This window comes from Doryrhamphus excisus, chromosome 10 (assembly GCF_030265055.1).
Source record: "Doryrhamphus excisus isolate RoL2022-K1 chromosome 10, RoL_Dexc_1.0, whole genome shotgun sequence".
In the NCBI taxonomy this organism is placed as follows: Eukaryota; Metazoa; Chordata; class Actinopteri; order Syngnathiformes; family Syngnathidae; genus Doryrhamphus; species Doryrhamphus excisus.
This window is the reverse complement of record NC_080475.1, coordinates 8,314,650-8,329,243: the sequence shown is the minus strand read 5'-3', so window position 1 is coordinate 8,329,243 and position 14,594 is coordinate 8,314,650. Positions and strand designations below refer to the sequence as shown.

Sequence of the window (14,594 nt, the reverse complement as noted above, 5' to 3'; positions counted from 1 at the left end):
TACCATACTTTACCATACTCTACCCACTCTACCACACTCTACTGCACTCTACCGCACTCTACCATACTCCACCATATTCTACCCACTCTACCATACTTTACCATACTCTACCATACTCTACCCACGCTACTGCACTCTACCATACTCTACCATACTTTACCATACTCTACCCACTCTACCACACTCTACTGCACTCTACCGCACTCTACCATACTCTACCATACTTTACCATACTCTACCATACTCTGCCCAATCTACCGCACTCTACCATACTCTACCCACTCTCCTGCGTGGGTTTTCTCCGGGTACTCCGGTTTCCTCCCACATTCCAAAAACATGCTAGGTTAATTAGCCACTCCAAATTGTCCATAGGTATGAATGTGAGTGTGAATGGTTGTTTGTCTATATGTGCCCTGGGATTGGCTGGCCACCAGTCCAGGGTGGACCCTCTCTCCCGAATACAGCTCATGTCAAACTGCATTCATTCGTTTAAGTGTGCAGCAGTACGTGTCTTTAGGTCAAATGTCCACATCTAGACTATGAAACACATATTACTATTTGTCCATAAAAAACATGAATAAACCTTGGATAATGAACAGGGAATGATACTGAGGAACTTGAAATGAAAAATATTAGATATAAAACCACACATAATGTATAACCACAGAGTATAACCCCCTCCTTGTAAATATTTTTTAATCTAAAATCATCCTTGACACCACTACCGTAGTAGTAATTGCGTTGGAGTGAAGTTATACGAGGATGATATAGCGCCATTAATTCAGCGCTGTCCTTGTATGTTGGGAATTACCCTGACCTTATCATTTCTCATCATGCATGCCATCGGAATTAAATGGACTCATGCAACTGGCTTGAGATTAGGTTTTTTTGACTTAAAAACGACACAAAAAATATACAAAAAGACAGCATTTACATTCAAAATAAAGAGGATATTTTGAATTCAAGTGATTTTTTTGCGGTCAACACTGACAGCTGTCACTCAAAAAATGCTTTCGAACAGCTGAAATCAGTGTTTGTATGAGCATAAGTTGCTTGGCAACTAACACCCGTGACCCTTTGGCCTTGTCTCGTGTACCATGACTGATAAGCCCTGAAGTGAATAAACATATGCAAGTGTTCATTCAGCCATCCAGCGGCTTCCTTTTAGCCGTGACATTTGCATAATGCATCTACACCCAACCTTAGCCCAACCTTAGCCGTGCATGGACAAGTACGAGGAGAGTCCTGTCCATGTACACGCACGGGGAATTTCATCCAGATTTCATCATGCCAGTCTAGTCGGAAAGACAGGCAAGGCTCAGCAGAATTGATCATCTCTCTCCTTCTCTGTCTCCGTCGTCCTCTGCGACGGCATCTCCGGCACACATGCTCAATGTCAAAACCTGATGCAACGCATTTGCATAAAAACAATATTGTTCTGCAGGGCGATTATTCTCCACAGACGAATATTGACACTTTTTTGACAGCGGCATTTGCCGACCGCAATGAGGTCACTCAAACTCGTTCACTCAAACTCGTTCACTACCCCCCTCGCTCGGTTTCAATCTATGCCACAGTACGTTTTCATGTAAGCATTTAGCCAGATGGGCTACGAGCGCCACGGCAGCTCAAGGACAGTTTGGGGAGGGGGGTTACCGTCTGAAGAATGCCTGAGCCGGCCAACACACACATCCAGTAGATATGCTAGTAACAGTGGGGCCTGCTGGAAGACTCTTTCACTGCAGTTGACCTAGCATAGCAGCTTCCATTCAATCTGGTAATGGTAATGGTAATGTAATGGTAATGGTTTAATTTCATTTGAACATGTTCCACTTCCATGTTCTGCACTTTGCATTATGTTGTTCGTATTTGGTGTCTATTTATTCTCCACATTATTATTATTATTATTATTATTTATAATTACTTATCTTCTTTTGTGTCTGTTATTATATGGGAGCCAGGCAACGACATTTCGTTGGCAATTTCACTATCTATCTATCTATCTATGTATCTATCTATCTATCTATCTATCTATCTATCTATCTATCTATCTATCTATCTATCTATCTATCTATCTATCTATTCTATCTATCTATCTATCTATCTATCTATCTATCTATCTATCTATCTATCTATCTATCTATCTATCTATCTATCTATCTATCTATCTATCTATCTATCTATCTATCTATCTATCTATCTATCTATCTATCTATCTATCTATCTATCTATCTATCTATCTATCTATCTATCTATCTATCTATCTATCTATCTATCTATCTATCTATCTATCTATCTATCTATCTATCTATCTATCTATCTATCTATCTATCTATCTATCTATCTATCTATCCATCCATCCATCCATCCATCCATCCATCCATCCATCCATCCATCCATCCATCCATCCATCCATCCATCCATCCATCCATCCATCCATCCATCCATCCATCCATCCATCCATCCATCCATCCATCCATCCATCCATCCATCCATCCATCCATCTATCTATCTATCTATCTATCTATCCACATGTCCAAAAGGAGTAGGAAGAAGCACAGCTTATTAAATCCTAACCCTCCATCTGGTTCTTTTACAATCAGTAACTGTTACATTTGTTCACTTCCTGCTTTCCGAATATAGTTTAAGTCAATTTTTTTAATGTTTATTTATTTATTTTATTTTTGTCAACTTTCCTAATATAGTTTTAATTTTTTTTATTTTTTTTATTTGTTAAAAAATATGTAAATTTTTTTAATGTTTTTAAAAAAATTAAAAATGCTTTTAATGTATTAATTTTTTTATTTATTAATTTTTATTTTATTGATTTTTATTATTATTGTTTTTTTATTTTTTTAAAAATGTTATTTTTTGTTTCAAATTTAGTTCTCCCCTGAGATCATATTTCTCCTCTCTTGTAGAGAAGTATTGGATGACATTTTTAGCTAATGGGTTGTTTTTAGCCTTATGCATTATTTTAGCTGTTTGAAGATGAACTATATCAAATACTATATGAAGTATTTGTGATCTGGGTTCTACATTGGCTACTTTACATTGCAGTATTGGGCAATGTGCTATTTAGCTAACTTTGCTGCTGGATGCATGGGGAACCATCGCCAGGAACTCGGGTATGGGGGAGGGTCGGCGGAGGTGGGCTGGGAGGCTGACATGGAGGGGGTGGGGGGGCATTGGGGGAGCAAGCCTGCTGCTGCTGTTGCATGCTCGGCATTCCTCAGGTGTTGTCAGCGGAGCTGGCTCAGTAATTATCTCGCTCTGAAAACACGCAGCCGACCACATTTTACTAGCACACTGAAGGGCGGGAGGGGGGTGGGGGGGGTGGGGTCTGTGAGGCGGGTTGCGGTAGTCAATATATAATTACATTTGGGTATAATGTGACACAGATTGATTCTTTTTTTTTTTTTTCAAAGAATGAGCATGTCAGAGTATCTGTTGAGGAATCACACCAACAACTGCATGCGGTGCAGCTCCAGATGCAGATTATGGCCGGGAGTCAAGAGCTTGATTTATACTGCAATGCAATAACTGGAGGGTGGAGACAATCAGCGGACCGATGCTATACGTCCAACAATAAAAAGATGGCGGTCAGAGATGCTGGATCGGAATGATATATTCTCGGCCAGATGTCATCTCTTTCATCATTGACGCGAGTTACAAAAGAAGAAGCTGGTTCTTCCTGTCTGGGAACGCTTCCCTCCGCTCTCCTCCCCCCCCCCTTTCTGGCTGGATAAAGGCTGAGGGATTGTGTGCAGATGTGGCTGAAGGGAGGCCGGCCCCTCGGCCCTGGGAGAACATGTGGTCTGGGAGTGTTTATCCTGGCCGTCTTTCAAGCGCACAGCATGCTGGCGTCGGCCTCCACGTGACAAAAAGGGGGGAACTCTCAGATTGAGGTGACGCCGCCGATTGTTGACTCACCGATTGTTGACATATAGGCGCGACAACTTTGTCAACAAAATGCCGTGACCTTCGGTGACCCTTAAACCTAGCGTTAGAATCGCTCGGAACGCCATATGGCCACGGCGCTCCTTGTGTTGTGCGATGGAAGTATTGTGGGATTCTACAAATATCGCACACTTTTGCCTCCACGGATTCTCCACATACTTTACATTCTCCCTTGTGATTTGTGTTCTGTTTGAACAGCAGCAAAAAGAGCCGAAACAACGTGTTCGCCCTCTAAATCAGTGGAACGGTTTGTGTCAAATGGCTCGCCACAATTAAATCATCAGTCACAACCAAAGATACATTCTGCAGAAAAAACAATTATGAGCAAAATTTTAACCATCTGGTTCTTCATCACATATTTCTTGAAGATTGTGTTCCTAGTGAGCCAACATCAGTATTCAGTGCCCCCTGCAGGTTCACATTTCAAATAGAAAACTTCTACAGTACACAAACACACTGCTGCAGTAGTATTTCTAATAGGAATACAATGTGTGCAAGTAAAGTTGAAAATATTTAATAAAATGCATTTTTATGAGTGATTATTTTCCACCCATATGGGCAGTTTTTAATTTCTCAATAGGTTGGCTGTGGTCACTCCGTTAAATGTCCAAATACTACTTGTGATGATGAATCATAAAATATGTTGAGTCACAAACATACATTTTGTTTTTGTTGATAGATATTGATAAGCAACATTGTGCTTAAATATGTCTTATATTATTATTATTGTATTTGCTGTGCAAATAAGTGCTCCAAATTTTCAAAATAAAGTAACGTTTTCAAATTATTGATTTAAATTTTTAATTATTATTATTATTTTTAAAACAACATTTTATTGGGAAAAAATATGTAAATTTTTTAATTATATAATGTTCGTAGAGAATTGATTTATGGCAAAGTTGTTTTGGTAAGTAGTGTACCCTAATAAACAGGCTAGAACGAAGATTACTATTTTTCACCACAAGAGGGCGCTATTTGACATAAAAAGCAGAGCCTCCATAGTGAGCCCCCTTCAGTTTGAATTTGTAATTAGTGCGGCAATGAGTGTGCAAAAGTGTCAAATAACGTAACCCCCCCCCTCCACACCACCACTCTAAAGAACATTAACATAAAATCAAAGGTTAAAATGTTGTAGTTTGTTACAAACATCCACCAACACCACCAAACAGTATCGACAATCCACGATGAGGCCAAATGGTGCCCCCCCCCTCCTCGCTGCCTCCCCCACAGAGGACAAAAAAGCGCATGAAATAAGAGAAAAGGGAGGTGTGTTGGCGCATGCGCAAACGCCACCCGCCGCTCGGTCATCCCGTTTTTTTTTTTGTGGAATCAAGCTCGTTACGTCACGGGCTCGTCCACGGTGCTCGGATCTGGAACCTACCATCCACTCTTGCGGTTGCACGTTAGAGGAGACAGCTTTGAGGGGACATTTTTGATTTTTTTTTTTTTTTTGCCCCCTTCATTGTATTTTAGTTTGTCACGTACCACGGAACCGGCGTGTTTGTTTGTGTCCGATTCCGTGGAGGCGGCACGGGTGGCACTGTAGTCTGAGAGCCATGCCGTGCGTGATGTTTGAATGCTGAGCAGCATTTCCAATATTTACATGACGGTGCTGCTGCTGCTGCTGCGGCGCTTCGTTTAGCCTCGCCGGGCTCTCCATTCACCCCCCCACCCCTAAAAAAAAGGCGTGTGGGACACCGAGGGGTGCAGTCGAACGCGCCCGGATCATCGGAGCCCGGGTTCGGATGAGGCTCTCGATCCGACTTCGGCGTTAGAGATCCAGTCAAGTTTCCTTTTCTAACAGCGGTGCCGTCGGGCATTGCTCCGGAGATGGCGATGGGCTTTCTCTGTGTGGGATTTCTACTCAGCGTGGGGGTCATCATCTCTCCGGACGGTGCAGGAGCAGTAGGTAAGACGCCTGTTGGCCCCCCCCCGTACTTTATTTGATGCACACGACTAGCATCTTTAGGCCCGGGCGACACCACAACACAGCGGCATTGACTCCCATTGGAACCGTGGGATCATTCATCAGCATCAGTATTGACAAAGGTGCACAAAAACAAGTCTAGGATTTTGGCCTAGATTTGGTTTTACAACACACACAATGGCGTGCCTTGTAAAGCAAATCAGACTTGGGGGGTGATCACAAAATCAGGTAAGAATCCAATTTTTCTGTGCATCATCAATATCTGCACGGCTTCCCAACAAAGGACGCGCCAATGTGGTTATTTGCCCCTGACAGCACATTGCGCAATAAAATAAGCCTTTTAATTGGACTAATGAGATATGGACTGCACCATTGCATGCTGGACCTGTTGAGCAGCCAGCAGTTTCCAGTGACAGGCGTGGAACCACGCATAACTTAACCATAATGGCCGACGAATCCAATGATTATATGATAATGTTGCATATTTTCAATGTTTTATTACGTAAGCCACGTTTCACCGTGAAAGCCATAACCGAGGTTACAAAAGTCCTAAAGCTCCTCCCTCCTCCTCCATCAGTATGCAACATCTGGACACAGGGAGACCATTAATCCAACTTAGATGTGACTGCTCAGAGGGGGAGGGATCATCTGAAAAGCAAAATACTGTAAACCTCAGGGCGAGAGGCCCAGGTCTTGGGCACACAAGTGGGGGTCTCATACCGACCTATGGAGGAGTCACTGAAAAGATAACCACTAAGCATAAGTGGGTGGGCGTGGAGGGGGGTTGGGGGTGGGGGGGCACAGCTGGATTTTATGAATGAGAAGGGATTTGCAACAGGAAGGTCAAAAAGTCAAAATGTTGAACTGAGTGCCTTTTACTTGATGGGAGCGTGGCGGCCATTGCTGTGGAAGGTGTCGTCTTTTATGTTGACGTTAGCCACTAAAGTGCCGTGTTGAATGAAATATTATATAAGCTATAAACCGTGTTTCTCAGTGACAAGTACAGTAAACCTCGGATATATCGGACTCGGATATATCGGAAATTCGCTCACAACGGACAGATAAAAAATAAGCGATTTTTCTGTAATGCATTTCCAATAAAAATTCATTGCATATATCAGATTTTTTATAACGGATTTCGCCTATTTCGGACAAAATCTCCAGTCCCGTTCCAATTCATTTCCATTAAATTTCCCTCGCATATATCAGATGGCTGCATTGTGGCGCTCCGATTCGCCGAATCGTGACAGGCCGCTATACGACGTCATTTGCAGCGTTTGCAGCGTTGCCTGCGCGTCCAGGTACATTGGAAACATAGTCAAGGAAGTGCCTTTTTATAACGCATAAAAATCCCATTTACGCATATACCGGATATAAATCCCATATATGCGTAAAACGGACATTTTCCGGTATACACATATAACGGATTTCGCTTATATCGGACAAAACCAGTGGGAACAATTGAATCCGATTGCAGTATACAGGAAATGTGTGTCTCGTTTGCTAGTTTCCGTATCAATGATCCAAATGGTACTCATTTAATAACCCTAACCCTAAATAATACATTATGACGTAATGAAAATATGACTGTAGTGAGTGTAATATACTCTTATGCTTAACCCTTGTATTATGTTACGGGTCAATTTGACCTGTTTCAGTTTTTGTGTTGACCAAAGTACTTTAGTTTATCCTTTCTTTTTCTTCATGAAATTTTGTGACTTTTCCTCATCTAGGGTCATGAACACAAAAACTGAAACGGGTCAAATTGACCCATAACATAATACAAGGGTTAAGTGTACAGCCGCTTTTAATATTGTTCTCTATCCTCTAAGTCAAAAATCTGGCCAAAATATGACAGGACTCTAAAGTGTAAGCGACCGCGTCTGACGAAATTTAGCTTTATTAGCTTTTTAAAGGTACAATTTATGACTGACATTACAGAAAGTTAATGAAATGTCCTTTAATTGATAGCTTGTCATATGACCTCTGGTCGTCGTTGTAGATCATTGTGTCTTTTTGTCTTATATTTTGTTCCTCATTGTACAAATCCATACTACTATGATTTTTAACCTTGTGGCATTTAAGTACGACAGAATCCATGTGGTGGAAAGTCTGAATACGGGTCAGGGGCTAAAGACTTTGAATGCCCGAGGAGCCCATAGTCTGTTTGCCTGACCCTTTTAATACTAGGACCCGGCCTTCCCTTTTCCCTGATACTGATAACGTTTGCTCATAACTCATAGAAACGCCAGCTTCAAGAAGGTCGCAGGTAATGCAGGAATTCCCTGAGGTCAAATTGTCTTTTGTACGGTTCTGCTCAACTCATCTCATGGTTGCTGCGCTAACTGTTGCTATGACATGAGAGAACGTGAAGGTCCAGCATGGCCACGATGTGGAAATACTTTGTCACGTTTAACCACCATCGTGTGTTGTGTTGATATACTTAGGGCATAGTTAGGGTAGCCGTTATTTGCTGCCTCGTTGGGAGAAATATGAAATATGGAGAAATATGGACATGTGACTGACAGTAGTTATATTATATGATATGGTTTAAATATTACTTTTTGGCTTTTCCATAAAGATATTTCAAAAGAACATATTGTAGTGCTGTAATTAGCTGTATAAGATATTTTACCCAGGGTCTTCAAACCATCAAAATATCATACCTTACCATACTAGTCACCACACAAGCAAGTAAATACACAACAAGTAGTAAAACTCTTGAGGACAGGTTGTCCATTCATGATATGAAATAACTAGGCGCGATTAAAATACTTAATCGCAATTAATACATTTTTGTACACAGTTATCTTGGAATTAATCACATTTAATCGCGTTTAGAAATACGTTTTTATCTATATTATAAGTAGGGCTGTAGCTCTCAAATATTTTAGTAATCGAGTGTTCTCCTGAAATTGTGTCAATTAATCGAGTAATCAGAAAAATAATTTTAATGTATTTATAAGGAACAAAATAATGAATGACCAATTTTTAAAAATATTTAAAAAAAATAATTTAGCTACATTTTCTGTCTGTTTTTAAAGGCGACCTATTATGCTTTTCAATTTAGAATGTTGTATTCTCGTGTTAATGATGCCGAAGTTTAAAATAATAATGAGGTTTGCGTATTTGGAAGTGAGACCTAAAAGAAGTTTGGGATGGCTCAAAAAATGCTGTGTTTCAAAAGGCGTGGTAAAACTGTTTCCTTTGTGACATCACACCGGGCCGACTTCCTGGTATACAAACCCGAGATCGCTAAGTGACACTGTAAGTTAGTACGTACCCCATGAACGCGGTAGCCGCTTGTAGCTACCCCATGGAACCAAAACCAGCTCCAAACTAACCACATTGAGAAAATGTTGCTGTGGTAAAAAATTTTAAAAGTCACATTTGGATTTGGAAGACTAGAGGCTACTTGAAAAACTAGCTAGCTAGCTAGTTAGCTGTCGGCAGCGAGGCAGAATAACTGTGTGACCGCAGTCTGGAGCCCTGTTAATGATTAGCCACAGTACCCTGCTGAAAAAAACATAGACCAGCATAGACCAGCATGACCAGCATATGTTGTGTTTTCGTACTGGTATGCTGGTCTCCATACCAGTAGGTAGGCTAGTTATTGCGATATCCTTTACAGCTTTTCACAATGGAAACGCAAAACAAATGACGTACTTTTTGCTTTCCGAGCAGTATGCAGTAAGAAGACCCCTTTAAAAAATAATAAAATTAACAAATTGTAATGGTAATGGTTTTATTTCATAGAGTATTTGAAATATTTGAATGAATATTTCATGAGTGCATCCCATAATCAGTTCCCAGTTCCACATGTCCAAAAGGAGTAGGAAGAAGCAAAGCTTATTAAATCCTACCCCTCCATCTGGTACTTTTACAATCACTAACTGTTACATTTGTTCACTTCCTGCTTTCCGAATATAGTTTAAGTCAATTTTTTTAATGTTTATTTATTTATTTTATTTTTGTCAACTTTCCTAATATAGTTTTTATTTTTTTTTTATTTTTTAATTTTTTTAATTTGTTAAAAAAATATGTAAAACATTTTTTAAATGTTTTTACATTTTTTTTAATGTTTAAAAAGTACTTTTACAATCAGTAACTGTTACATTTGTTCACTTCCTGCTTTCCATAATACAGGTTTTTTTTTATTATTATTTTTTTTAAATAATGTACCTCGTACCAAAGTACTCAGTGATATGAGCATCCAATGCCATAATGTGTACCATAGTAAGTGTCAATATAGTGATATATATAGCACATCATGACTGGTTCAAGACTCTTCATCCTTGTATTTATTAATTTATTTTATTCATTAATTTATTTTATTAGTTTTTGTTAATTTTTTTTTTGTTTTTAACATTTTTAAATTTTTTTTTATTTTTTGTCCCATACCAAAGTACTCAGTGATATGAGCATCCAATGCCATAATGTGTACCATAGTGCGTGTCAATATAGTGATATATATAGCACATCATGACTGGTTCAAGACTCTTCATCCTTGTATTTAGCAAACAAAACCAACAACAATAAAAAAATACCCTTGTTACTTCCTGACCAGAAGGTAAAAGTAGATTAGCATCAATGTAGCACGCATATTATAAGTGTGAGAGGCTGCACATGAAAGAGCGTTTGTTGATTCCCGATTGCCCGGGTGTGGTTTAATTGGTCTTTTCGATGTTTACCCTCGCCGAGAAAGGAAAAGATTGTCTTCCATAAAAGAGTATTTTGTGTCGGCATGCACATTAGTCCTTCTCTGGGAGAGCGCTCAGAAACGTGTTTCATGCCTGTCGTTATCACAATTCTCATGACACATATGAATAGATTTTATTTAGAGACATTTGATTTAAGTCTTAGCCCCTGAATGTAGCACACGGAGTTCTTCAAATGCAACACGGGGCTGTGATGTTTGCCTAACAAGCGGGCCAGCTGTGAGCGCAGTGGCTGCTGTCTTTAGATTCATTTATCACGACCTGTGAACGCATCACCCGATGCCCCAAGCGGACCACCCAGCCAACATTTTGGTTTAGTACGATAATGGAGCAGACGGCACAGACGCTTGGTACTTTTTACACCTGGTCAGAATCGAGGAAATGTGTGTTTGTGTTGCAAAGTGTCACTTTTGTGCTTGGTCAGTGGTTTGCTACATTTGAGGTCAGTGCAAACTGCAAACTGCATGTACAACTACAGTTTTTGGAATACCTACAAAACCTCTAGTAAACCTCTACTCTAGTAATGTATTTACCGCTGCAAACTACATTTGACTGAATTAACAATTAAAAATGAGAATGGAATTTGATTGACTGAGGAAAAATGTACAAAAAAATCACGATTTTTAAAAAAAATATTATTTTATTGAAATGTCAGTGAATATCTGAGTGTTCAAAACTTTTTATCTCAGTGTTTTATTGGGTAATATAATATTTACCGGGGGGGTGGAGATGGATTTTTGTCCATATTGGTGATCTGTATGGATGTAGCTCAACTTTCCATAGTTTAAGTCATTTTGTCAAAATAGTTAAGACTGACTCAATACTGACTCAATACCACCTCTGCTGGTTACCACAAAGTAGTGCACTACTCTGTAAAAAAAACAAAACAAAAAAAAAACCTAAACTGTATTATGGAAAGCAGGAAGTGAACAAATGTAACAGTTACTGATTGTAAAAGTACTTTTTAAACATTAAAAAAAATGTAAAAACATTTAAAAAATGTTTTACATATTTTTTTTAACAAATTAAAAAAAATAAAAAAAAAAATAAAAAATAAAAACTATATTAGGAAAGTTGACAAAAATAAAATAAATAAATAAACATTAAAAAATTGACTTAAACTATATTCGGAAAGCAGGAAGTGAACAAATGTAACAGTTACTGATTGTAAAAGTACCAGATGGAGGGGTAGGATTTAATAAGCTTTGCTTCTTCCTACTCCTTTTGGACGTGTGGAACTGGGAACTGATTATGGGATGCACTCAATTGGAATCTGATGCATGTTCAAATGAAATTAAACCATTACCATTACCATTACCATTACTCTTCGCTCCAGGAAATCAGTATCAGTAATCCATTCCGCACAACCGACCAAAAACAATAATTGAATCGGTTCTATCCATCCCTCGTCAATATGTTTATTGTATTAAATTGATTATTTTAAGTATTTTAATGTCTGAAAAACCAGAAAGTAGGCAAGGAAAGTTTATTTCTAGAGAACCATTCGTACACAAGTGCTTTACAGAAAAGAAGGCTAGGAACGGTAGAATGATTTTCCATATGAACTCTAGAATCATTCTGAATAATTTAATAATATTCCATAAAACAAACAAAAATGATGGAGTGCCATCATGAGTGGAGGCCCCAAGTGGAGGTGTTTAGTATCTACGTTCCTCCCTACCTACGGTCATTGACTTTGGCTAGTGACCAAAAGGACAAGATCACATCGGTACGTAACGGTCGACATCTACTTTATCCAACGTTTTTCCCAACTATGGTCATGACCTTTCCATCCACATTTCCCAGGAAGAACGTTTTAATTCCAACAATCCTTTTGTGAATCCTTATTTATTTGCAGCCGGGCACTCAGGTCGCCTTTAAACCTTTGCAGGAAATGCTTGAGTTAAAGACATTATCCGTGTGGAACTCACGTGGTTTACAGGAGCTTGTGTGGACCTTCAGTCAGTGGGATCGGTGATGATCGCTGTTGAGTCGGTCCCCGCAGAATAAACAACGAGCATCTTCCTTTTTTTTATTGTTGCTAAAATGGTTGCTCAAATAGTCGAACATTTCAGCTTGATTTAGGGCCTTCCAAAAACTGCCATCTTTTTAGCAATTAGCTTTGGCGCATGGTTGGCTGCATTAATTATTCATATTTCTGTGGGCTTTAGCAGAGATCTGCTGAGGCTTTCCGTCTTTTCCCAGAGTTGCGACCCCCCCCCCCCCCCCCCCTCAACCACAACTTGTAATTAGACTTAAGGTTGTGAGAATTTCATGCGGCGGCGTGAAACGATGAAACAATTAGAAGACTCAATGTTTTATTGACAATCTTCCGCCCACACTCGGGGGACCGAGCAGCCCGTTACTGTCGCTTTAAAACTCAAGGTGATAAAAGCAGGAAAGCCTTCACACAGCAGCCTGTCAGAGGATTCAATGTTTTACTCATTTTAGCCTTCTGGAAGCTGGACCCGGAGCGGCAGTGTGGACGCAAACTGGTTCAAATCCAAATTGACAGCTTTGAGTTGTGTAGTTTTTGGATCCCAAGGTGTGAGTACAAAAGGGAATGTTGTGCGTCAATATAAACAAACCTCTCAGACGTCGCAGTGTTTGACGTAAACACACTCGAGTGTCCCTTGAAAGTAAGACCACTGTCCAAAACCTCTTTAGTGGGACGGCCAAAAAAAAAAAAAAGTCACGGCTGCTTTGTGCTCGCTTGTGATTTAAGTCACATCCCAGCCCCCGTTTGGTACACGCCTCCCCGCTCTCTAGCTCTCTGTCTGCCGAGCACGTAGGAGAGGCAAGTCATCCAGGGTGAGAGGGGGGGCGACGTCCCTGCAGGGAATCGCAATGAGACCTTCACTACTGTCCTTCCCACGACACTACTGCAGTACAGTTGCACAGAAAAAACAACGCACATTTCTCCATTGTAGTGTTTTCCTAATGTACTGGATTTTCAGAAGTAGAAGTGTCCTAATATTTTTCCCATGACTATACTGTTGCTGTAATATGGGTGAATATGAGTGCTTTATTTATTACTATTATTGTTTTTTGGGCCATAACGATCCCTTAAACAAGCGTGCAGATATGGATGTTCATCTTGTTACGTTTGGAGCTTGCCAGTTGCTCTATTGTTTAATTTCATTTGAAGTGCATCCCATAATCAGTTCCCAGTTCCACATGTCGAAAAGGAGTAGGAAGAAGCAAAGCTTATTAAATCCTACCCCTCCATTTTGGTACTTTTACAATCAACTGTTAAATTTGTTCACTTCCTGCTTTCCTAATATAATTTTAGGTTTTTTTTTATAATTTTTTTTTTTGGTATAGATCAGATTAGGAGTAGGAAGAAGCAAAGCTTATTAAATCCTACCCCTCCATTTTGGTACTTTTACAATCAACTGTTAAATTTGTTCACTTCCTGCTTTCCTAATATAATTTTAGGTTTTTTTTATATATATATATTTTTTTGGTATAGATCAGATTAGGAGTAGGAAGAAGCAAAGCTTATTAAATCCTATCCCTCCATCTGGTACTTTTACAATCAACTGTTACATTTGTTCACTTCCTGCTTTCCTAATATAATTTTAGGTTTTTTTTATAATTTTTTTTAAATTTTTTCATTATTATTATTAATTTTTTTGGTATAGATCAGATTAGGAGTAGGAAGAAGCAAAGCTTATTAAATCCTACCCCTCCATTTTGGTACTTTTACAATCAACTGTTACATTTGTTCACTTCCTGCTTTCCTAATATAATTCAGTTTTTTTTTTTTATAATTTTTTTTTTATTATTATTATTTTTTTTGGTATAGATCAGATTAGGAGTAGGAAGAAGCAAAGCTTATTAAATCCTACCCCTACATCTGGTACTTTTACAACCAGTAACTGTTACATTTGTTCACTTCCTGCTTTCCTAATATAATTTAATTTTTTTTTTATTAAAAAAATTTACTTTTATTTTTATTATTATTTTAACAAGCTTAAAAACATCCA

At 39.1% G+C, this 14,594-nt stretch overlaps 1 protein-coding gene across 3 annotated transcripts in view; it reads left to right on the top strand.

Annotated features, from left to right (window-relative positions):
• Positions 1-5,329: 5,329 nt before the first annotated feature.
• LOC131137268 (low-density lipoprotein receptor-related protein 1-like) overlaps positions 5,330-14,594 on the top strand; it is a 100,869-nt gene continuing 91,604 nt past the window's right edge. For all 3 annotated transcript variants that reach the window (XM_058084995.1, XM_058084994.1, XM_058084993.1), the window contains exon 1: positions 5,330-5,869. In XM_058084995.1, the coding sequence (XP_057940978.1) occupies positions 5,791-5,869 (79 nt within the window). In that variant the 5' untranslated portion in view covers positions 5,330-5,790. The remainder of the gene's footprint in view (positions 5,870-14,594) is intronic.